At 59.1% G+C, this 23,736-nt stretch overlaps 1 protein-coding gene across 10 annotated transcripts in view; it reads right to left on the bottom strand.

Annotated features, from left to right (window-relative positions):
- ABLIM3 (actin binding LIM protein family member 3) overlaps positions 1-21,569 on the bottom strand; it is a 46,283-nt gene extending 24,714 nt beyond the window's left edge. For 7 of the 10 annotated variants that reach the window (XM_039559725.1, XM_039559730.1, XM_039559729.1 and 4 more), the window contains exon 1: positions 21,262-21,569. In XM_039559725.1, coding sequence (XP_039415659.1) covers positions 21,262-21,274 — 13 coding nt within the window. In that variant the 5' untranslated portion in view covers positions 21,275-21,569. The remainder of the gene's footprint in view (positions 1-21,261) is intronic. The other 3 variants (XM_039559733.1, XM_039559732.1, XM_039559731.1) reach the window with 1 other exon arrangement.
- Between the last annotated feature and the right edge of the window lie 2,167 nt (positions 21,570-23,736).

Below are 23,736 nucleotides of genomic sequence, written 5' to 3' on the forward strand. Positions count from 1 at the left end.
TAGGCTTCCCTAATTAGATCAGGACCAATTATTGCTCCCACCTGCTTCACGCTGGCCCCTCGCCCCCCGCCGCTGGCACTCCCTTGGTGGGACACAGGGCACAAGCTGTGGGTGCTGCAAGGATGGCACCAAGGAGCTGGAGGGGCACATGCCGCCATGGGAGAGGGCACGGGGCTGGGGGTGCTGGGCCAGCGCTGGCATCACACGAGGGAGGGAACACCCTGTAGCTGGGAGCGGGAGGCAGGGCTGTGAGTGTGGCAGGTGCCCAAATAGGTGCCAAGGCATCACGAGGGCGTGACAGGACATTATGCCAGCGTGGGAGCTGGGTCACACGGGGACACGCTGCAAAAAGAGAGAGGAGGGAGGTCAAAAACGCCCAGAGGAGACAAAGGAGAAGGGTAAAGAGGGAAGGAGACAAGGGGAAAAAATCAAGAGGTTGGAAGGAAAACAAACAAAAAGCTGGAGCAGCGAACAGCCAGGGCCCTGCCTGCACAGCAGAATTTGTTTCTGGCTGCATCCGTGGAAATTATTCTCCAAATGAGCGTGGAGGAAGCCGTGACTGCCTTCCCATGCTGACCTGGCCGCAGGCAGCTGCCCGTGCCTGCCTGCAGGATGTTTACTTCCCACACAGGCAGGGCTGGAATGTGCCAGGGAAACCCAAAAACCCCGCTGGGGCTCAGCAGAGGTTTCACCTCCTGCCCTGCAGGAACCCCCAGCCCCATTCCAGCAGCACCCTGGGGGTGTCCTGAGCGAGGGATCTGGGATCAGCCTGGTTTGCTGGAAGCACTGGCTGCTGCTGCTGCGGTGATTTTCCCAGATTCCCAATAAAAAGAGGGAAAAGTTGCTCTTCCTCAGACCTGATGACCTGAGTGCAGACAACAGAAAGGCACGACAGTGCTCCCCCAGCCTGACAGCTCCACCCTGGGCTGTGCAGAGCCAGGGAACACGCTGTATCCCAAGAATTCCACTGCATCCCGAGAACTCCCAGCCTGGCAGTGGCCAGGGAGCACCACGAGCACCAGCTGCACGTGCCATCCTCACACTCAGGGCTGCAATGACACTCCCCAGGCAAAGGAGCATTCCCAGCACCTCCCTTGGAAGTTCCAAGGCCTGAGCACCCGTCCCATGCAGAAATTCCTGCTGATGTCCAACCTGACCCTCCCCTGGCACAGCTTGAGGCCATTTCCTCTTGTCCTGTCACTATTTGGGAGAACTGACACCTTCCCTTTCCTGCCAGGACCGTGCCAGGATGGCTGTTGGGGGCTGGAGGAGGGTGAGGGGACAGGAGCAGGGCTCTGCACCCCCAGGTGTGGGAATTTGGGGGGCACAGAGCTCGGGAAGGGGCTGGAGCACCTGGAGGTGTAACCCTGGAAGATCAGAGGTTCAACCTGTGCAGTTGAACATCCAAGCCACACAGCCACACCAGAGCGCAATTCCCATGGGATCCATGTGCCCTCCACACTGGCAGCCTTCCCTCCCATCCCCAACTGGATCTTTTTTTCCTGGATAACACTCTTACAGCTTGTCATGGCAACAGGATCTCCTGGAACTGCAGCTGCAGCCAGGGCTCCTGGTGCTCACATGGTTGTGTCTCTGCAGACACCACGGGAGCCCCTCCCAGCACAGCTCTGGGCTCCACAGCCCCCCACACTGGGAGGGACTGGGACCCCCAAGGGAGGCTGCTGCCTGTCTGCCCACACCAGGCCTCTCAACTGGGATGGAACTGGGATTTGGGGGAAAATCCTCCTGGCTGCTGCCCAGCTCTGCTCCCGGCACCATGTTTGCACCAGGAGCTGCTCTCCACTAGGATTAGCCACAGAATCCCAGAATTGTTTCAGTTGGAAAAGCTCTCTCAGACCATGGAGTCCAGCCCCATCCCCACCTTGTCCCCAGCCCAGAGCACTGAGTGCCACCTCCAGCCCTTCCTTGGACACCTCCAGGGATGGGCACTCCAAACCTCCCTGGGCAGCCCCTGCCAAGGCCTGAGCACCCTTTCCATGGGGAAATTCCTGCTGCTGTCCACCCTGAGCCTGCCCTGGCCCAGCCTGAGGCCGTTCCCTCTCCTCCTGTCCCTGTTCCCTGTGAGCAGAGCCCGACCCCCCCGGCTGCCCCCTCCTGTCAGGGACTTGTGCAGAGCCACAAGGTCCCCCCTGAGCCTCCTTTGCTCCAGGCTGAGCCCCCCACATCCCTCATGGGACACCCAGATCCTCATCCCCACACCCAGCATCACACTCAGAGTGCTTTTCCCCCTGCATTCCCAGCAGGACTGGGATTTCCAGACAGTGGGGCTGGAGATGCAGAGCCCAACAGGGAATCGTGGGCTCCAGGAACAGCGAGAAATCTCCAAAAGGCACAGCTCAGATTTCCCAGGAACTGCTTAATTCCCCTCCCTATTATCCCTGAGAATGTTTTAGCAGTTCTTGTTGTCTCGGGGAGAGGATGAGAAAGGATAGATTGCATTTTAATTAATAATTGCTGCAATGCATGGCTGCCCAGGGCAGGAGCCCTGGCGAGCCTGGAGCAGGGAGCTGTCCCCAGGTACCACAGGGCTGGTGGCAGGTCCTGTGCTGGGGTGGGTGCCCAGGACAGCTGTGAGCTGCCACTTTCCCAGGCAGGAGCAAGGACACTGCACCTCTGCAATCCCCTGCTCTTGAAATCTCTGCGAGGATTTCAGCTGGGCCCAGCCCTGAGCTCAAATCCTGCTCTGACACAAGGTCAGGCTTGTGGAGGAGACCCAGAATAGCTCAGTGAGGGAGGAGCTGCCCCAGCGGGGACAGGTGACACCAGGTGTGGCACAAACCCAACCCTTTTACACCCAAAACCGACACCAGCACGGCCAGCACCACGGCAGGAGGCACAAACACCTTCCTGCCCTCTCGCCTCCCACACATGCCCTGCCCATGCTCCCGGTGTTTGCTGCAGCTCCCAGCAGCTCCTGCAGCCCTGGCAGATGTGCAGCACTCCCTGGGATCGGCATTTTGGGCTGCAGGAAGCTTCACTGGAAGCAGCTGAGGAGGGAACCCCGCTGAGAGGCTGAGGATGGGATTTGGTCCTTACATCTGGTGCAGCTTAAAAACTCTGGCCTGAGCTGTTGTGGATGCAAACAAACAGGGCAGGAGCGGGGAGGCGTGAGGGGGATGATGTGCACGGGCACAAAAGCGGGGTTGGGCTGGGAACAGGGACACAGCAGCCTGGGACAGGGATCTGGGTGAGCACAACCCCGTCTGAGCAGTCACAGTGACACGTGGCTGTGCTTGGTGGCCCTCTGTGAATCCCAGGGGCAGCAGGACCAGCTGAGGCCACACTCTGGAGGACACCACCCCGCAGCCAGTGTCCGGCCAAGCCCTTGGGAGCAGCTGCCCTGTGCCCTGCTGGACCTGTCACACCCAGGGGACACAGCCCCAAATCCCCGGTGCTGCAGAGCAAGAGCAAATATGAAAAGCTTCCCCACATCCCCTCCTCCACTGTGGTCATCCATGGCCAGTTTGGACAGGGCTTGGAGCAATCTGGGATAGTGGGAGGTGTCCCTGCCCATGGCAGGGGGTGGAATGAGATGATTTTTAATGTCCCTTCCAACCCAAACCATTCTGGGATTCTGTCACACCCCTCACTGCATCCCCCCCACCCTCCGGGCATGGAGCCAAACCTGAGCTGGCACTGCCAGCAGGAGCTTTGGGCCACCCCAGCCTCTCTCCTGCTCCCCTGGCAGGGTGGTCTCGAGGGACACAGCCACCTTGGCAGCCAGGCAGTGGCCAAAGTCCATCTCCTCCCCTGGATTTGATTCCTGAGGTGTGACAAGTGGGGGAGCCCCAGCCAGAGAGAGCAGGAGGGGCGACCTTGACTGAGGCTTGGACCCAGCCCCAGCCCACAGGATGCTATTTTCCGCTCCAGCTGGGCTGGACAGGTTTTGGGGGGGTCCATGCAAGGGGCTACACTTGGTCCTAAAGCTGAGGGATGTGCAGAGTGGAATAATCTAAACTTGAGGTCCCGGCCAAAAGCTGAAAAGCCTGAGCTCATCATTTTGCTGAGGCCAGATTTCCTGCTAAACGGAGGCTGTGTTTAGTGCTGGGAGACAGCCCTGGCTGTGTGCGAGTGCAGGGAGCCCGGGGGGACCGTCCCCTGGCTGCCAAACCCACCCACCACCACCCCCAGCCCGGCCCGCAGCAGTCTGGGCGAGCTGGAGCACGAGGGACCCATCCCAGCTGGAAAATCCCCCTAAAACCCCCAAAGAGAAAGCAGCAAAGGAGCTTTCTGAGGAAAGGAAAGGGCAAAGCAGCTGTCAGATGGTGGCATCTCCTGCTGGGCGCTGTGGAGGCAGTGCCAGGGTGGCCGGGACAGGAGGTGACACAATGGAAACATTCAGGCTCGCTCCTCACACCAACACCCGGAGACAGGCGGGACAGAAAGGAGCTTATTCCTGGCTGCTGCAGGAGGGATTTGCTGCTCGCTGCTGCTGTGTTTTGTGTTTGCAGCTTCCCGTATGGAAATGCTTTTTCCCTTTAACCCCCGCCCACCAGCCCGGTGGATTCGGGTGCCGTTTCCCCAGCATATGGCGCATCCATCAGAAAACAGAAAGGGTGCTATATTTAAAATGTTACAAAAGAAAAGCCAGGAGCTGACATTTTTAAACTAGGGCAGCGTCTGAGAGAGAGAAACGTGGGGATTTAGGATTTTCTCTGCCAGATCAGAGAAGCAGCCCCGTTGGATGAGGCAGAGCCAGGCTGGCACCTCGCCACCTTGCAGCAGACTGTTGCTTCCAGAGTCTGGGAGCACTTTTGGGAGAGGATCCGTCTGCTCTGTCCCTGCCTGCGCCCTGCAGCTGCCAAGGAGCCTCGGTGCTGCTGGATCCAGCACATCCCTGCCCTGCTGGCCGGGTTTAGTGTCCAGCTGAGCCTTGGCGAGGTGCTGCCGAGCAGAGCGCACTGAGCTCATTCCTTCCTGAGTTCTCCTGTGGATTCCCTGGTGGGCTGAGAGCCTCCTGAATTCCCCCACTAATCGCTGTGTGTGTGCAGCATCGCTTATCTGGCCATGAGCACCGCAAGGGGGACAAACTCCTGCGTGTTTTATAAATCCAGAGGCTGCTCCATGTCTTTCCTCCAGGCTGGAGCTGCTTTCTCCCACTCTGCAGAGTGCAGAGCACTCCCTTGTTTTATTTTAAACCCTATTCCTGGCGGCTTTGTAACTCCAACCTGGGAGATTGCGTCACAGCCAGGGAATGAGGGGTGTTGGATTTGCTATTTTTAACTCTTTCTACTCCGGAGAGCCAGCTGAAATCAAATCCCCATCCAGAAGCACTGCATGGATATTAATGCAACGAAATGGGAATTTGGGCTGGGGGTGACAGCTGGCAAAGCAAGCCCTGGCGTCACAGAGGGGACGATGGCCCCAGAAATAGGCTGCAGGGCAGGGATATTTGTTACAGAGCCCTCTCAATGCCGCCAGCACGTGCTCAGAGGGACAGGAGGCTCGAGAGCAGCAGCCCCCCAGCCAGTCCCATTCCAGGGGATGAGTTACAGCTCAGGGTTGGGGGCAAAACTCCAGCAGAAACTTCCCTGGCTGGCTCCAAATTCCTCCAGCTGCTCTTATATCCTGGGAAGGTGCTGTCTAAAACAACTGAGAGCTCTTTCAGATCTGGGGCTGCCGCAGGGAGGGCACTGCCACATCCCCTTGGAGCCCTCCTGAATCCAACTCCCTGCAAATTATGGGGTTGGAAGAGATGAAACCCACTCCTGCAGACCTCTAACACAGAGCATCCCCCAAAAACTGTGCCAAGCCCCTCCAGGGGGAGCTGAGCAGAGCCTCCAGGGGCCCTGCACAGAAGGTGTTGACTGCTTTTCTAAATCTACCATGATCCCCGCTCTAATTCTGTTAAAGGCAACAAATGGAGCCTTTACATGGCCCTAAAAAGATTGTCCCCACCCCGCAGGGAGTTCATTTGAGACACCTGGCCTTGCATATGGGTGGCAGAGGTGGATGCAGCAGGTGGGGGGGACAGGGACATGCCAGGGACAGCCCCGTGGCCACACAGAATCGTTTGGGTCGGAAAGGCCCTCCAAGGCCATGGAGTCCAGGCTGTGCCAAATCCCCACCTCATCCCCAGCCCAGAGCACTGAGTGCCACCTCCAGCCCTTCCTTGGACACCTCCAGGGATGGGGACTCCACCTGTGGTGTTCCAGGCACCACGAGCAGTGCAGGGCAGCCTCTCTGACCCACGGGATAGCGCTGGAAAACCCCACATCCCCAGCCCATTGCTGCCTGATTCCATCGTTCCAACCCCATCCTCAATGCTGGGGTCAAACCCCGTGGGACAGAGCTCTGGGGAGCCCACACAGCCCCTTGGCACAGAAGGGCACCCCGAGGGGTGCAGCAATACCTGGGCAAGGTGGTGCCAGGCTGGTGACAAACGGCAGCATCCGAGGTCTCTCTGTGAGCCACCACCCACCCCAGCGGGCAGAGGTGAAAGGTGGGTTCAGAGGGAGGATGTGCCAGGCAGGGATGCACTCAGCAGTGCCAGGGACACAGCAGGCTGGAGTGGTCACACGCCACCCCTGGGAGCCAGCCTGGGGCTCGTGGCACCTGCCAGCCCTGCCTGGGGCTGCCACCAGCACACACAGCTGTGCACAGCTGGGCATCCCTGCTCCTCCACAGGCCCATGCTGCTGCCCCAGGAGAGGCAGAATCCCCCTGGGCCGGGCCCTGAGAGCTCCTGCTCTCACCCAAAGCTGCTAACGCTCAGCTGCTGCCCGCTGTGGCCGGGCACAACGCTGTCCCCATTAAAAGGCAGCAGGTTTTGCTCTCCTGCCATCTGTACGTTTGTGGATTTCCCACACCACCACAATCGGCAGGCTGGGCTCCAGCCAGGCTCAGGAAGAGCTCTCTGACATCTTCCCAGCCATCTGAAGAGCTTCATAATTTCTTCTATGGCTCCCCCAGTGCAGTCCTGGGATCATCACAGCCCCAGCCGACACCCCTGAGACAGCAGGGATGGGGGGCTGCATTCTAAAACCATCCAAAACCACCCTCACCTCTGGGGTGCAGCAGCCCAGGTGAGGCCAAAATCCCACACCCTGAAAGGCAGCGGGACGTTTGCCATGCCCCCACCAGGTCCCCAGCACGGAACACATCAGAGCTCTGCCACAACCACCCAGCTCTCCCTGCCCTCCCTGAGGTGCAGTTCTTGCAAAGACAAGGAGATAAAATAAGTCAGTGTGGCCCCAACAGCAAACAGAGCCCAGGTAATGGCTGGAATCTCCTTCCAGCTCCAAAGAAAGCTGGTGGCACCTTGTCCTGCTGGTCACCTTCTCCCTGCAGGATGTCCCCACCCTCTGAGCCCTCCACCAGCACTAAGGCTGGAAAAGTCTCTACAGTGGCCCAAGGGTGGCCAGGACTCAACCAAGCCCAAGCCAATCTCAGCTTCCACCCCAGGCAAGCACTGCTGAAAGCCCCCACATGGGTTTTGGCAATTCCATCTCCCCTCCCGGGGATGGTGCAGAGGCACAGCCTCCTCCTGCTGCCCTCACTGCCAACCCCAGGCTGGAAGAGCCAGGCACAGCAACGTGGGAGCAGCAGCAGGGAGCTGGGATGTGCTGGATTCTCCATGTGGGACCACGGGAGAGCAGCGGTGCTGTTCCTGGGGCTGCTCTGCCTTGGCAGAGCCCATTCTGGTTTCAGGCTGTCTGAAAAACAGACTGGAGCTTGCACATCCCCAGACATCTGCCCCAGGCAAGCAGCAGGATGCACATGCACAAGCAAATTTGGCAACTTGATGCGAGTTAAATGTGCATTTAATTGAGATTTATAGGGGAACTTGCAATGGCAATTGATTATCAAAATCAGATTATTTATGGGGGTTTAGCAGCTATACAGGAGATTAATGCTGGGTGCAGAATAAATCCTCGGTAAATGTATGTTTCCCCAGTAATCAGCTAATAACACGTCATCCTAATTATCTCCTGAAAGGGGCCCAGCGATTCTGACACACACTGCAAGGAGATCTTGTCATCTGCAAATCGACACCAGAAGGCCACCAGCAGCTCTGCCTCCACACCCATGGGGACTCCCTGCGCTGCAGCAGCTCCTCTGTTTCCCTCAGGTAGGGTTTGCTCATTAAAAAACATTTATGGAAGGTTTTATTGGAATGTTTCTGGCAGCAATAAAGCTGTGCCGTGCAGCCAGCCCTGCGCCCCAGCCCCAGCCTGAGCTGCTGAGGGCCACCCCACGCCGTCCCCTCCTCTCCCCAGACACCAGGATGTGTCACAGGGATGTCCCCAGGGAATTCCATCCCTGGGAGGAGGTGGCAGGTGGCCCCTGGGAGGGGCAGGAGGGTGCCCTGCCACTCGCCATGGCCAGGGCAGCGCAGGACCACTCCTGCGGGATGCAGAGATGCTGTGGCAGTCACCATGGCAACCCCGGTACACAGCCAGGAGAACAAAGCTGCCAGGAGAGAAACGGGGAAAGGGAAGAGAAAAGGAAGGTGGGGTGGAAGGAAAAAAAGCAGGAAAGGCAAACAGTCATGGAGCAAAGGCTGGGGCAGGGGGGAGCCGTGGGGAGGGACAACAACGGTGGTGGGAGATGGAGCTGCCTCGAGGCTGCTCCCCTTGGGATGACCTTCAGCACCACCACCCTCTGAGCGCCCCACTGAGACATTTTCTGGCGGCCCCACTGTCCCGGCAGAGATCCCTCCTGTCCCCCTTCCCAGCCTGGCAGCCCCAGGATGTCCCACTGTGGTGCAGGAGGTGACACCTGCCAGAGACACAGGAGGAGCCTTTCCACCCCCTGAGGTGGCTCTCAGACCTCAGAGACCCTCAGGGAATGGATGGATGGATGGATGGATGGATGGATGGATGGATGGATGGATGGATGGAGTTATTGTTCCCCTTCCCCAGCACAGATGGGTTGGCACAGATGGGTTGGCTCAGATTTTGGGTCACACACATCCCACCAGCTCAGGGCTCTCCCACTCCGCCCCAGTTTTGGAGTCCAGGCACATTTCTCAGCCCAGCGGTGCCAGCTCTTTGTCCTGCTGCTTCCCAAGTGGTGCAGGGCTGCCTGAGACCCCTGAAAGGTATTTTAGGGGTCAGAATAGTGAGACCCTCAAGCGGAGCACAGAGCAACAGCCAGTCCCAAGCCCACAGCTGTCTCCATTATGAAAGGAGCCTGGAAGCAGTGGAAAACAAAGTACATGACACTTCATTGCATGGCTTGGGGCTCACCTGAACCCCAAACCAGGGTCAGAGTAGGAGGCAGAGGTGCAACCACCAATCCCTTGACATCAGCCCTTGCCCTGCAAGAACACGAGCAGCATCCACACGCTCCACTCTTGCTTCTCCTCCCCACTTCAAAGGCAGAGAATCCAAAACCAGACATCAGGGTTTGGGGCAGAAAGCAGCAATTCCAACCTCCCTCAGCTGGATGGAAAATAACATCCCACGTGGCTGTTTATTCCAATGAAATAACAAATCCCAGAGGGAAGATCCCCCTCTGCAGAGCCGCAGACACAGCCTCTTGCTGGGGCCTCACCCACCACTTGTGAGGACAGGAGGAGGTACCCAGGGGGCGGGAGGAGGTCACAGGTACATGGAAACCTGGCAGGAATGGGAGAAAAGCTGAGAACACTCCCAGGAAAAGGACTGGTAAAGCAGCTCAGCCATTTGAGCAAAGAGGAGATAAAAGGAACCACTGAGGTGAGCGGCATGGGTGCCACAGGAGTGGCTGCAGTAGGGCACGGGCACTCAGGGAGCTGCTGCCGTGGGAGAGCTGTCTCCTCAAGTACAAACACACCTCTGCACCAGTGTGACACTCCCAAGGGGGCTTCACACCCCTCCAGCCACATCCTGAGCCTCAGCAAGAGGAACCAAGCAAGGCAGGGCCAAACCTGGCTGGGGACAATGGGGATGTGGCAATGAACTGCCCCGGGCACACGAGGGGCTCGGCACACACCTCATCCCCTCCCCTCCTCCTTGCCACACTCGTGCTCTCCTCAGCTCTCCAGGACGCCCAGAATCCCGACTTCCAAAGGAGGGGGAGGCTGCCAGCGTGGGGAGCTCCGGGCAGGCAGACACGGCTGGCTCCTGCTAAAAGCCCTTGGTGCCTTTCATCAGGGCTGGGCACAAAACAGCCTCCGACTGGCGGGCTGGCGGCAAGGGGCCAAGCCCTGGCATCGTGTCCAGCTGCTCATGGGCCACAGAGGCTGAGCCCTCCCTCCTGGGCAGGGTGGGTTCTGATGCCTCAGGTTTTAACTTTTCTGTTTTTCAAATCCTGCACTGCCCAGTGTGTGACTCTGGAGTCTCTCGTAGCCTGTTCATTTCTGCTCTCTGTGCTGGGCAGACATAACAAAGCCTGTCTGGGTCTGCTCTCCGAGGTCACCCAGACTGTCCTAGGCCCAAAAGGTATAAACTAAAGAGCCTCTAAAGGGGGGCAAGCTTGGGGAAATTCCATCATTAACTGAAGCTTTAATTGGAGAATTAACCCTGCTATGCAAATGAACCAAACCTATAAAAGTGTGAAGAACTCGTGACCTGGGGTCCACCTTGGGGTCCATCTGGGCAGTGGCCTCTGGCCCCCAGGGGTACCTTTGAAAGCCTTTCAAATAAATCCCTGCCTGTATTCCCTTACTCCTGTCCAGTCTCTGTGTCTAGGAGGCCTCTTAAGGCATCAGTTTAGACCTCTCCATCCCAACCTCTCCACGTGTAAATAAATCCATCTGTGTACGGGAAAGCACCGGGGATCCTCTTAACCCTCGCCAAGTCAGGGCACGGCGCTGCCCTCCCGAGCTGCAGGCGCAGGAATTGGAGCGCTCCTCGTTAGCGAACCCATTCATGCAGCTCAGCTCACCCACGCCGAGGTCACGGCTCCCTTCCCCGCTGAGATGTCCCTCCCGAGCCGAAGCGACAGTCTGTCCCCAAGAGCCTCTGGATGCCGCTTCGCCCAGCTCCTCATTAGCGACAATTAACAAGCAATCAATGGGCCCGGCAGAGCTGGCACTTTCCAGGGAACAAGTTCCCTTTCAGCAGGAGAAAAATGAGCACGGGCTTTGTTGTGCTTTTGGTTAAGTGAGCCAAAACCTGCCTGCCAGGGAACAGAACTGTGTCCCAAACTGGACCCTTGCTGCCACCTGAGCAGCCAAGCAGGCACAGAGGGCTGGGGCAGCTGCCTGAGTCCTCTCCTGGCCAGTGCTCCCTCTGGACACCCACGGGATGCTCCCAGCCAAGGGCAGGCAAGGTGGGAGCAGGGACCAGAGGTAGCATCATGGAATGGTTGGCATTGAAAGACACCTTAAAACTCATCTTGTTCCACCCCCTGCCATGGGCAGGGACACCTCCCACTGTCCCAGGCTGCTCCAAGCCCCAATGTCCAGCCTGGCCTTGGGCACTGCCAGGGATCCAGGGGCAGCCACAGCTGCTCTGGGCACCCTGTGCCAGGGCCTGCCCACCCTCACAGGGCAGGATTCCTTCCCAACATCCCATCAAACTGTGCTCTGTCAGTGTGAAGCCATTGCCCCTTGTCCTGTCACTCCATCCCTTGTAAACAGTCTCTCTCCACATTTCTTGCAGGCTCCCCTCAGACCCTGGAAGGCCACAATCAGGTCACCCCAAAGCTTCTCCTCTCCAGACTGGACAATCCCAGCTCTCCCAGCCTTTCCTGTGCTGGGATCCCAGAGCAGGATGCAGCACTCCAGGTGGGGAGGGGGATGGACACTCTCCAGCCAGGACAGTGCTGCCAGCTCAGAGCCACCCACAAGGATCAGGCAGGATCTCTCCAGCCTCACTATTCCCCAGAGTTGGGCAGTGCCAACCCCCACAGCCTCTGCTTCCCTGGGTTCCTGTCTAGCTGAGGGAGGGAAAAAAAAAAGATAAAAAAGACGAGAAAGCAAGAGGGAGATAGCCTGGATGTGACAGGCTGGCGGCTGTGACAGAGGAGCCTTGTTAGCAGCGTTCTTTCCCTGCAGTTCGAGCAGGGGCAAAGCCAAGGAATGTTTCCCAGCTGCCTGCACCAAACAAAGCCACCTGCACAGGGCTTTTCCTGCCAGGGGCAGAGCTGGGGTGGGCAGTGGCACCCCAGGGGCTTGGGAGGACAGACAGAGCACCACTGATGGCTCCTGCCACATTCCCAGGATGGGAAACTCCCTATCCCTCCAGCCACCCTTCCTGCAGCGCAAGGGGAGCACTGACTCCACGCTGTGCCTGCCGGGGGCTGAGTTTGGGGGGTTTCACATCCCAAAGAGAGGTCACAGTGCCTCGTGCCACTGGATGTCGGGACCACAGGTCCGGGCCAGCTTGGGGAGAAGATGGGACCCGGGGATGTGGGGCTCAGCAGTGGTCACGGCAGACTCCACCAGCTCTCCAGGGGATCCAGAGGGAGGATCTGGCAGATCTCTCAGCTGACTAAGAGCCCTTTGTGCCCAGTGGCTGTGCTGTACCAAGAGAAGCCAAAGCAATTAGCATTTCTTGGAGACACTGGAAAATCTTCCCTGAGTGATGGGGAGAACTGCTGCAAGCACAGCAAAGGGCCTGGAGCCCCTCCCCGGGTCCTGGAGCCGCTGTGCTGGCAATGCCACACGGCAGAGCAGGACTGTCCCCCTGCAGGGCACCCCTGCCAGCGGCTCTGGGAATGCTGCTCCAGCCAGGCCCCGGCAGCTGTGCCCTCACGGAGCCCCAGCCCAGTGCCACCATCCCCACATCTCACCCCTGGCATTACAAATCAAAGGTGCCAGGGCAGAGGCAGCTCCCAGCACCTTTCCCAGAGCACAGCCCAGGTGGGAAAGGCCACCAGCTCAGGGAAATCCAGGAGCGAGCTCATCCCTCAGCTCCAGCCTGAGGCTGCGGGCAGGGAAGGAGCAGGGATGAGCTGTTTGGGGATCACGCAGGAGCAGCAGCTGCAGCCGGGCCGAGAGCTGAGGATTATTTTTAACGGGTACTTGTAGAATGCAGCGAGTGCCTGCAGGAGACACAGCCCGGGCTGATGCTCACCCCAGCACGTGCAAGGCACAGATCTCCCAGGCAGGCTTTTTATAGGGTTTCCTGCTCCCGCTGGGCACGCAGCTCAGCGGCTCGGTATGGCCACACCACCCCCCTCCCTCAGCAATCACTCACATGCCGTTCACCAAAGTCTTTCCATTCCCTCTCGAGCTGTTTCCTCTTCTCTCCTTATTAGGGATCCACCTACCTATCCATCTTCTCATTCTCTCCCCCTCTGTGGCTATTTTTAAGATGCCATAAAAGCTTTCAACGGGGAGCATCCTCAGGGAGGCGAGGGATTTTATATGTAGCCCATCAGAAGGAGTCATCACCACATAACTCACCGTGCAGGCAGTGACTTTTCCTTTTTTTTTTCAAAAGCAGGGGAGGGGAGAACATCCACACTCACTGCCTCAGCTCTCCCTGGCCAGCTCATCCAGGCGCCTCCTTTTCCAGAGGGGAAGGATCAGATCCAGCCCACTCCTCCCCTGGTGGGGCAGCTGGGCCAGATGGTTGGACACCAGTGCAAGTTCTCTCAAATCACATCTGGGGGTGGATGAAGGGATGGTTTTGCTCCCTGATCAAAGGCTCCAAGCTGGGATCATCCAGCTTCGTGCTCGATGGAGCAGCAGCTGCCACCAGCTGAAGGATGGCTTCCTTGCCTTGGCTCTCCCTGTGTGCCCACGCACCTGGAAGCTGCTCTGCTGCTTGGTTCGTGGGCAAAAGGTTGGGGAAATGCCAGCAAAACCGACCCCCAAGGCACAGCCTGGACAAACAGACAGGACCCAGGTCTTCCTGATCCCCACAGGCACTACATCAACCCCACAAGCCCCTCTTGCCCCTCCTAAATCTGCTTATTCCCTGTGGAATAGCTGCCATCCCCTTCTGTCCCGAAATCTGGCCACAAACCCAGCCCACACCCCAAAGACCCCCCACCCACGCCACCTGCGCCCCGGCACAGCCTGGCAAGAGCCAGAAGCAGGCTGGCCCACCGCGGGGGAAGGATGCCCTCCTGCCACTGCCACGGGGGTGCGGGCACAGCGGCGCTCAGGCTGCGCAGGAGCCGAGCGCTGGCCCCACGGCAGCGCTGCTCGCCCAGCCCGGCTGCGCCTCGGACGGACGGAGCCGGTCCCCCCCACCCCCCTCAGCCGATGCTGGGCTGGCGCTGTTATTTATAGGAGCTGAGAGCGGGCTCATCTTACCTTGCTCCACCTTCTCCATCCTCTGAGCAGCGGAGCTGGCGCGGGAGGTGCCAGCGGGGGATGGGGACGGAGGGAGGGACACGCCGGACACACACACAGCGCAGGGAAGGAGGGTCCGCGGGGACCGGCCGTGCTCCATCACACCCAGGGCTGCTGCCAGGGGAGCAGAGAGAGGGGAAACCCGGAGCAGAGCTGCCTGCTCACCCCTGTGTGCCCCACACGGGTTGGTGCTGAGAGAAGCGGGGTCTGCACCACCCTGGAGGGGCTCTGGGACCTCTGCCCGCCCCAGCCCTCGTTTCTTTGGGTTTGGCTTCAAGGAGAACCTTCCCATTGCTGGTCTCAGCACCTGACCACTCTCTGGTTCACCATGGGGACCTGCTGTGGGTCCTTGCTGTGAGCCCAGGGACCTGCTTGCTCCTGTGGTCACCACGGGCATCCCGGATGGCACAGAGCTTGCAGCCACACCAGCCTGAGAGAGCCACTCACCGCCCCAACCCCGGCCAGCACAGCCAGAGGGGATTTGATTCCTTCTTTTAGGAAAAAGCCCTCGGGGATTCAGTGCAGAGGAGACAGGCAGGGCAGCAGCAGCTGCCAGACCAGCCCTGAGCCAGCCCTGCTGCATGGCCAGGGTAAGGAACCCCCTTCTTTTGGAGGGAGGCAGCTCTGGGCCATGGAGGGGCTGTGGCTCCTGCCGTGCCTCAGGAATGGGTTCCACGCACAGCTTTGCTGCCCCCTCCTCCTCCTCCTTCACCAGGGGGTGAAACAAAGCCACCCTGGGGCATCCACCCTGCTGGGACCCTCTGTGCCTGCCCTGGGAACCCAGGCTGGGAGCAGCTGTGACTGGGAGATCCCCACCACATGTCCCAGCAAGTGCCTCTGAGGCAGGCAGCGACCCACCCAGTCCCCCAGAGGATTTAAAAATAGCTCCCATTCTCCAGCAAGAGCAATCCCTGGAAGTGTCCAAGGCCAGGTTGGGCAGGGCTTGGAGCACCCTGGTCCATGGAAGGTGTCCCTGCCCATGGCAGGGGGTGGGACAAGAACTTTAAGGTCCTTTCCATCCCCGGCCATCCTGTAATTCCATGAAAATTCCTTGATCCCCAGGGCTGGCAGCACAGCTGGGATGCTGGGAAGGACAGGCAGGGCCCTGCAAGGTGCTTTCACAAGCGAGGTGTTCCTGAGGGGGGCTGTTCCCCAGGGCCCAGCACGTGGATTTGGGAGCTCACACCGAGTCCTGCTCCACATTTGGCTTGTCTGATCCTGCAGCCTGGCTGCATATCTGGGAAACAGTCACGTAACTCCCTGCTCTGAGGACAGGTCAAACCCTGGGACTCAAACTCAGGCTGCTGCAGGCTCAGGCTGGGCTGAGGAAAGGTTTTTGAGGCTGGCATTGCAGCAGAAAAGCTTTCCCTACCCCACAGCTCTCCAAAATGTGCCACTTGTTGCCAAGGAAAACCAGGAGCCAAAGGGATGGCTTCAAACCTCGAGCACCTGCCCACCCCCCCTTACACTGCTGCGTTCCTCAGAGAAACCTTCCCACAAGGACCTTCCCAGCTCTGAGCCTTTTCCAAGACTCAGGAAGAAGCTGATTCAAAATGGAAGGGGAGTAAAATGTCCACAAACAGAAAAACAAACGATCCTTGGGGCTGTGCAGACCTTGCCAGGCCAGCAAGGGGAAGAAGAAAGGAAGGTCAGACAGGCTGGGTAAAGAAACCACAGCAGCAGCTCCTTTTTCTTTCTGCTCTCCGCCCCAGGCAGTGGAGAAAGCTCATCAATTCCCAGGCCAGGGCTCATGGCTGATACTGATAAAGCATTCAGAAAACTCCACCTGAGCCGAAAAATGCACCGAGAAACTGGGGCTTATCAAATACCTGAGCCACCAGCAGAGAAATGGGACCTGTGCAGCTGAGTTTGCTGCTGTGAGAGATCGCTTTGGGCCTGTTAAACCCCAATCAGCCCTTTCCTGGAGAGCCAGGTGTGCCCACAGGGGCTGTGGGAGCACCTGTGACCGGGAGATCCCCACCACATGTCCCAGCAAGTGCCTCTGAACCAGGCATTCCAGCTGTTCTACTCCCCAGGGATGCCCTGAGACCCTGACTGGGCACAGGAGGACCCAGCACAACCCCCTTCCCTTCTCCAGGCTTCCAATCCCCCACAACCAAAATCCCTGCGCCTGAGGCACCTGGGCCTTCCCCTCCACGTTCCCTTTCATCCTGCAAAACTCTCCATCCCTCCTCATCCCAGTTCCTGCCGCGACCGCTCCACCCCCAGATGCTTTCTGGAGGTGCTGCAGCGCTCCCAGCTCAGGCACTGATGTATTTGAGAACCAAAAATACCGAATGAGGTGTCCCAACCACTTCGTGATGGCCCCATCACGACAGGACCGCGGGGTCTGGCAGGAACTGGGTGGGTTTGTGTTCCCTCCTTCCCAGCAAAGGCAGCAGCACACGGACTCCTGTCACCAGCCCAGCCTGCTGGCATCCCAAATGCTGTTATCCTGCTAACCCACTCGTCACTTGGTGATTAGAAAATGTGCTGTCTATTTTAGACGAGCACGGTAGGCCCTTGAAAGAATTCAGTCGCTTCAATCGACCTTACAGCACGCACTCCACGGGCCTGCAGGGCCACTTTCCGTGGCTCCTGCTCTTCCAAGGGCCAGCTGCCAGGAAAGAGGGCTGGCAAGAGAGCCTGGAGAGAGGACAGAGCCCATCCACCAGCCCAGGGACAGAGCTGCTGCCTGGGATCGGAATTTTCTGGCAGCAGAGTGAATGCAATGGGCGATTGTCCCTCTGCTAGGCTGCCCAGGAAAACAGGGGATGATTTGTGTCTGGTTGTTTGTTGGAGTCAGGGCATTGAGAGGACTAAAATGTGGGCAGGGAGTCTGGGAGTGCCCCTTGGTGCCCAGATTCTGGAAAACACCCTGCTCATGACATCAACAAGCTGATCCCTCCGGGTTCCCTGCACTTTGGAACATGGGGGGAAAAAACCTCCCTGTGCTCCCCAGCAGGTCCTGCCCCACAGGGTGGGGACACCTGGTGAATCACCTGCCTGAGGAGCCGAGCTGGAGCTCCCAGGGATGTGCAGCACCACGGGATTCCTCTTTAATTACACAGGGCCTTAATGGAGTTTGCTGGTAAACACCTTGTAACCACATGTGCCTGGAGATTACGGCATAATTACGCTTAGAGGATCACGATCTGAGCGGGAGCACGATTTAAGGGAGACAAAAATAACCAGGCAAACATGCTGCGTTCACCAGGGTCTGTCAGGAAGCCTCCCCTCCCAAATGCTTCGCTGTCCAGCCTTTCCCCACAGCTCCTTCTCAGAGCAGGGGAGCCTCTCGGCAGGAATTTGAGAGGTGGCAGGGATTGGGATGAAACTTTCCACTTGGCATACCAAACCTTCTTCGGGAGCTCTCCGTGCTCCAACAGGCTCCCAGCTGCTCCAAGGATGGGGATAAATGGCTCAGCCCACCCTGAGTTAATTTGCCATCAGATTCTGGCCTCCTTTTTCCAGGTGCACACTGGAGACAGAAGGGAATCTGGAAGATCCCAGGTTTGTGCACCCAATCACCCAGTACCACACTGATCCAGATCCTGCTGAACGCAGCTCAACCCAGGAGCTGGGATGTCCTTTGCAAGACCCAGACCAACCAGGGGCACCTTGCTCCTGGCAAAACCAGTGCCCAGACTGGCAGCAGCCCCTCTCCCACCCCAAAAGAGCTGGGCCAAAAGGGATGATGTGCAAATCCCACGGGGTGACTCACAGAGAGCACTCCATGGACCTGCAGCACCCAGACCTGCTGGCTCCCTCCAGAGCAGCAGAAGGGATCCTTCCCACTCCAGAGGCTGAAATCCTTGGGGCAGTGACAGCTTGAACCCTTTCAGCACAAACACAGCATCAGTCACATCAAACTCCCTGCCCAGATTCCGAGGGAGATGCTGGCTGCAGGCAGAGGAGATTCCAGGGGGTGATTTTAAGGGACGTTGTCTTACCCAAGGGTTTGTCCTACAAGCTCCAGCTCCCCTGGAAATGCCAAGCAGCACCACAGACCTGCTTGCTAAGGCAGGAATCCATTTGTAACCAATTAGTGAGAGGCAGTGATAGCCTAACGAATGTAAACACTGACACCGTGCCCTCCAAACCCTCACTGCACTCCTGGAATCCCAGGAGCAGAGGCCACCTTCCCACCCCTTCCACCCTCAGGGCCACCTGAGCTGCTCTGCAGCCTCAGGATAACAGTTTGGGCCTGAGATCGAGTGGTTTTACCTCTTCACCTTAAATACACATTTTCCATCTGGCTTTGCCTTCATCACGGGAGAGATGGTGACGTGGGGTCCTCAAATCCAGGGTGAAAAGCAACCCCCATCCCCTCAGCAAGGACAGGTGTGCTGTGCATAGAGCATCCCCACAGACAAACCCAGCAAATCCTGCCCAGAGCTCCTGGAGTCCTCGCAGATTTGCTCACCAGCATGGCTTGGGGCCAGCAGTGGCCCACAGCCACAGGTTTCCTGCCTCACACCTGCTTCAGGCAGGAGAGAAGCGTTAGCAAAACGGGAAGCAGTGGTGGGAATTCACAGATCAGATGGTGGCATTTCATCCTCAGCTGTGCTTCTCCTTGGTTTGCCAGCCCCAGAATTTTAGCCCTGCAGGCCCAAGTACACCTGGACATCATAAATCTATGCACAATCTGGTTTCTTCAGCCATCCTCCTCCTCCTGGGCACCAGGGGAGACTGGAGTGCCCCTGGGGGATCCCACCACATCCAAGCCCTCAGACACTACAGGATTGAGGGGAAAAACAGCCAAAAAAACCAAACAGCAGAGCTGGCCATGCTGGCAGGGCTGGGAAGCCTCTGACAAGTGGCACCGAGCTCCACTGAGCCACTGGCCACCAGCAGAAGGGGAAAAAACCCATGATAGGTCAGTGCCAGGTGGCATCGGGGGGGTGAAATGGAGATGGCACTGGCACAAGGCTCCCGGGATTTGTTTTTTGGTGCCTTGTGGGCAGAGGGATTTGAGGGCTACAAGCTGGGGAGGGATGGCCAGAGCTGGGCGAGGCAGCAGCAATGGGCAGAGGCAGCAGCAATGGGCAGAGGCAGCTTTTGGCAGTGTTCACACCGGTCCCAGAACTTGCTGACAGCAGAGATGGCCCCACACCCCGGCCTGCCTCCCAGAGCCAGCTGGGAGAGGCTCGGGCCATGGCTGGGAACAGGAGAGAGGCAGCATTTGGGCATCCAAACCCTGCTCAGAGCACCCCAGCTGCTGGGAAAACAACTGGGAGCCCAACAGGGCAGAGCCAGTGCCCTGCAGGGTTTGCACACCCCTGGTGTGGTCCCAAAGGGACCTGGAGTGACCCATAAATCACCAACCTCCAGCACAGCGAGTGACCAGGAGATGACACAGAGTTGCCAAGCCTTGACTGAAACACGTGGCTACTTAAAAGGGGGGAATGGCAACTTAGGCAAAGACTGCAGAGCCCCCCAAGGGCTTGGCAAGAGCCCTGGCAGCTGCTGGCACTGCTGGGTGATGTGCCCGGGGCCACAGAGCCAGGCGGTGGCAGAAGGAGGAGCAGCTCCCAAGGGAGTCCCGGCTCTGCCCCGTGGCCTCTCCCCGTGAGTCAGGGCAGAACAGCGGGCAGGCAGCGCGGTTGGGCTCCCTGGCACCTCGCTGAGTGTGGGAGGCCCCAGCTGAAGGAGTTCTGCAGCACGATCTGAGAGTTAGAAGACACCAGCGCCATAAACAGCCCTTATCTCCCGCAGCAGCCAAGCCAGCTATTAAGAGCTGGGAAGGAATCCCAAAAGGAACCAACAGGCATTTGGCAAAATTGGCTTAGAGGAAGCTTAGCAGTCCCACCTGACCACGGTGGCCACTGATCCCACCAGTCCTCTGCACCAGAGCCGAGCTGCTCACCCAGAGGAGCAGAGGGAGGACCCTTTGTTAGCAGGCATCCTACAGGCTCGGAAAGAATCAGTCCCTATTGTTTCCCACCTAGGCAGCGCCAGCCCCGCTCCCCCGGGAGGGGGGCTTGCCCCTGTCCCAGGTGTGGCTTGGGCAGCGGGCACCTGGAAAGTTTCCTCGCCTGTGACACAGCCCAACAGAGCTGGAATCACCTGTTCTGTTGCCTCGCAGCGTGCCACGGCATTTTTCACGGTGTTTTGCTCGGGAACCACCCCAAGCCCTCGGATTGAGAAACCTCAGCACGCCAATGCAATGGAGAAGTTGCTGCTCTGCTGTTTGGTGCCTGGGGGAGGGCTCCGCTCCCCACACAGCTCCAGGACCCACGCGAGGGGCAGAGGGGCTTCCCTGGGGGGGTTATCCCTGGAAGAAGCCCCTCAGGTGGCCATCGACAACAACTCCTTTGCCAGGGGCTCGCTGCTTTTAAAGGAAGGGATTGAAGCTGCGCCAGCAAGGTGGGCACAGCTGTCACCCAGCACATCAGGCAGGAAGAAGAAATTGATTGTGACTTGCTCAACCCTGATCAATCTTCCCAGACTTTCCAACAAGGGCACAGAATCCAAAGTGAGCAGCCTGGTGCCAGTTCTCATCTTATGCAGCACATTTCCGAGCTCTGCTTCTTTAGAAATTCATCCACGGCGCATGAGTGCCTCTGTCCCTGTCTCACACGCACAATAGGAACACCCACATCCCCAGCTGCAGAAGGTTTGGGTTTTTTTCAGGATTGCACCTGTGCTTTGCTCAGGTTTCTGGGTCTCTCCTCGCCCTTCTCCTCCTCCCCTCACATCCATTTCTTCCCAGGCAGAGGCAGCAGCAAGTGAGGCTGTGCCTGTCAGAGCGCTCCTGGCTGCCTCTCACCATGTTGCGTATCGACATTTCAGTCGATGCTCTGCCCTCCAAAACCCCAGAAACCCAAGCCAAGAAAAGTACTCCGTGGAGATAAGCACCACGGCTCAGCCCACATCAAACACGGCAGAGCCAGAGCCTGGCAGAAAGCAGGCAAGCAAAAGGCAGGCAGGAAAATAACCCAAAATTCCATCCCACTAGGCTTGTCAGCGCTGTTATGACATTTTCTTTCCAATTCCTCCCAGCCAGCTCGGTGCGGTATCAGCCCCACTCCCACAGCCGAGGCGAGAGGACGCCGTACTCACTGCTAGTGCTCATCCTGCCGCTCCTTCCCCGTCCTTCTCATCCAACAAAGGGCCAAAGATGCTCCTTAAATCCGCTTTTCCTGCCGCTCCCCGGCCGCGGGAGGAGGCTGCCGCTCTCCTTTTCCCAGCAGAAATATTCCCGTGCGATCCGCCGGCTAACGCATCCCACGGCGGCTGTCCCCGGGGCTGGCGGATGCCAAGGTCACGGCTGGCGGCTGCGGGGGGCGGCCGGGACCGGTCCGGGGGAGGGTCCCGGTCCGGGGGAGGGTCGTGGCGGAGCGGCGGGGGCCGGTCGGGGCTCGGCCATGCACTGCGGAGCGCGGCCGCGGCCGCCCGCTTATAGCGGCTGGGAGCGGCGGCGGGGCCGCGCAGCACCGGCACCGCCCCGGCACCGCCCCGGCACCGCCCCGGCCCGGCGGCACCGCCCTGGCACCGCCCCGGCACCGCCCCGGCACCGCCCCGGCCCGGCGGCACCGCCCGCGGGCAGCGACCGGCCCGGGAGCCTCGGGCGGGGCCGGGAGGGGAGTGACCAGGCAGGGCGTGGCAGGGCGGTGGCCGCACGGACACGGACCCCTGCACGGAGCCGGAGGCGGCTGAGAGATGCTCAGCCTTGGCACTGCCCTGTCCTGCCCTGCTTTGCTCGGCCCGCTGCCCTCTTGTGCCCACTGCCCTGCCCTGCCTTCAGTTCTGCCCACAGTCCAGCCCTGCGCGCTGCCCTGCCCTTCCAGCTGCCCTGTTTTCAGCCCTGCCCTGCTGCTCCCTGTCCTGCCCTCAGCCCCTCCTGCAGCCCCCGAGCCCCCTGGCTGGTCCCTCCTTGCCACGGGGCTCCCGCCCAGCCCTGGGTGCCACCGCTGCCAGCTCTGCCCTGTTTGCTCTCCAGCGTGGCCCCGCCGTGGCTGGGCATCCCAGAAATGCTGTCCCGGGACAGAGGGATGCAGTTCATGCAGTAAACTGGATTTCTTCCAGTGCCAAGATTCCCTCCCGCAGCTGTCCAGGCTGGCACCGCCGGCTCTCCTGGCAGCCTGGGTGTCTGTCCCACGCCAGGATCGGGAAGGGAGCTGTGGATGTCTGCACAGGATGGAGAGGGGCTCTTCCCTCGGGATCAGCGAGCAGCCTTCCCTGCTGGCAGCACCTCAGGATTCCTGGAAGGGCTTCAAAGCCCTGAGCTCCTTGTTTTGTGGGTGAAACGCTCCCTATCAGAACAAACCCATACCCAGGCTGCTCCCCAGGAGCCCAGGGAGCCGGGGCTGTGCCCGCCAGCCTGCGGAGCCCCCAGGAAGCTGCGCTGGGATTCCGAGCCGTGATTCTTGCTGTGATTCCCGGATCTGAGCTCCAGCCCTGCCATTAATGAAAGAGGTTTTTCATGCAGCGTGACAGGCGCCGCATCCCTCCCGCTGCTGGGGCTGGAGAGCTGCTCGGAGAGGCCCTTTGGCTTTGCCTTTCTCTCGCTGTTTTGTCTGCAGCAGATGTTTGTTGCGGCGTGACTAGACAGGTAGCAGGTCGCGTGAGCCGTGCCGGTGCTGCCGGCTCCCTGCAAGCCCTGCTGCCTGTCCCCTTTGGCAGTCCCTTCCCCTGAGGCTTCAGGGAAGAGCAGGACGAGCGGTAGGAGGGGGAGCCTGGAGGTTCCTGCAAGGCTGGGGGGAACAGAGCTTCTGATACAAGGAAGATTGAGAGACGCTGTTTACAAGAGCATGTAGTGACAGGACAAGAGGGAGTGGCTTTAGAGGAGGTTTAGATTAGATATTGGGAAGAAATTCCTCCCTGTCAGGGTGGGGAGGCCCTGGCACAGGGTGCCCAGAGCAGCTGGGGCTGCCCCTGGATCCCTGGCAGTGTCCAAGGCCAGGCTGGATGGAGCTCGGAGCAGCCTGGGGCAGTGGAAGGTGTCCCTGCCCATGGCAGGGGGGTTGGAAATGGGTGATTTTTAAGATCCCTTCCAACCCAGGCCATTCTACAGCTCTGTGGTGATTCCATGACACAGCACGGTGGGATGGCCCGGGCTGTCCCATGGCACTGAGTTTGGCCTTTTGTAAAGTTTCCCGTGCCTGACGAGTGTCCAGGTGCCCCCTCCTCGAGGAAAGGCCCCCATCCCAGCCAGCCTGACGTGTGTGGTGTCAATGATGCCCATCTGAGGAGTCAATAAGAGGCCACGACGTGAGCTGGTCCCCACAGTTCAGCAGCTAATTGAGCTCCTTCTGCTGACCTGGTTTCCAAATCTTGTTAACTTGCTGCCTTTAGAACAACTTGAAATTTCCAGCACAGGCAGGCTGGGCTTGCAGAGGGCTGCACAGGAGCACGGCGTGCTCAGAACCTCTTCCCTTCCATCCCCTGCCCAGCTGGGTGGTCCCAGAGCTGCTCTGTAGCGAAGGGCAGTGGGCACTGCCAGGCGGGCAGGGTGGCAGGTGCTCCCTGCAGTGGCATCTGTGAATTTTGGTGCTGTGGAGGTGGCAGCAAGGAGCCCTTGTCACCTCCCCAGCT

The sequence above is a fragment of the Corvus cornix genome, chromosome 13, assembly GCF_000738735.6.
Source record: "Corvus cornix cornix isolate S_Up_H32 chromosome 13, ASM73873v5, whole genome shotgun sequence".
In the NCBI taxonomy this organism is placed as follows: Eukaryota; Metazoa; Chordata; class Aves; order Passeriformes; family Corvidae; genus Corvus; species Corvus cornix.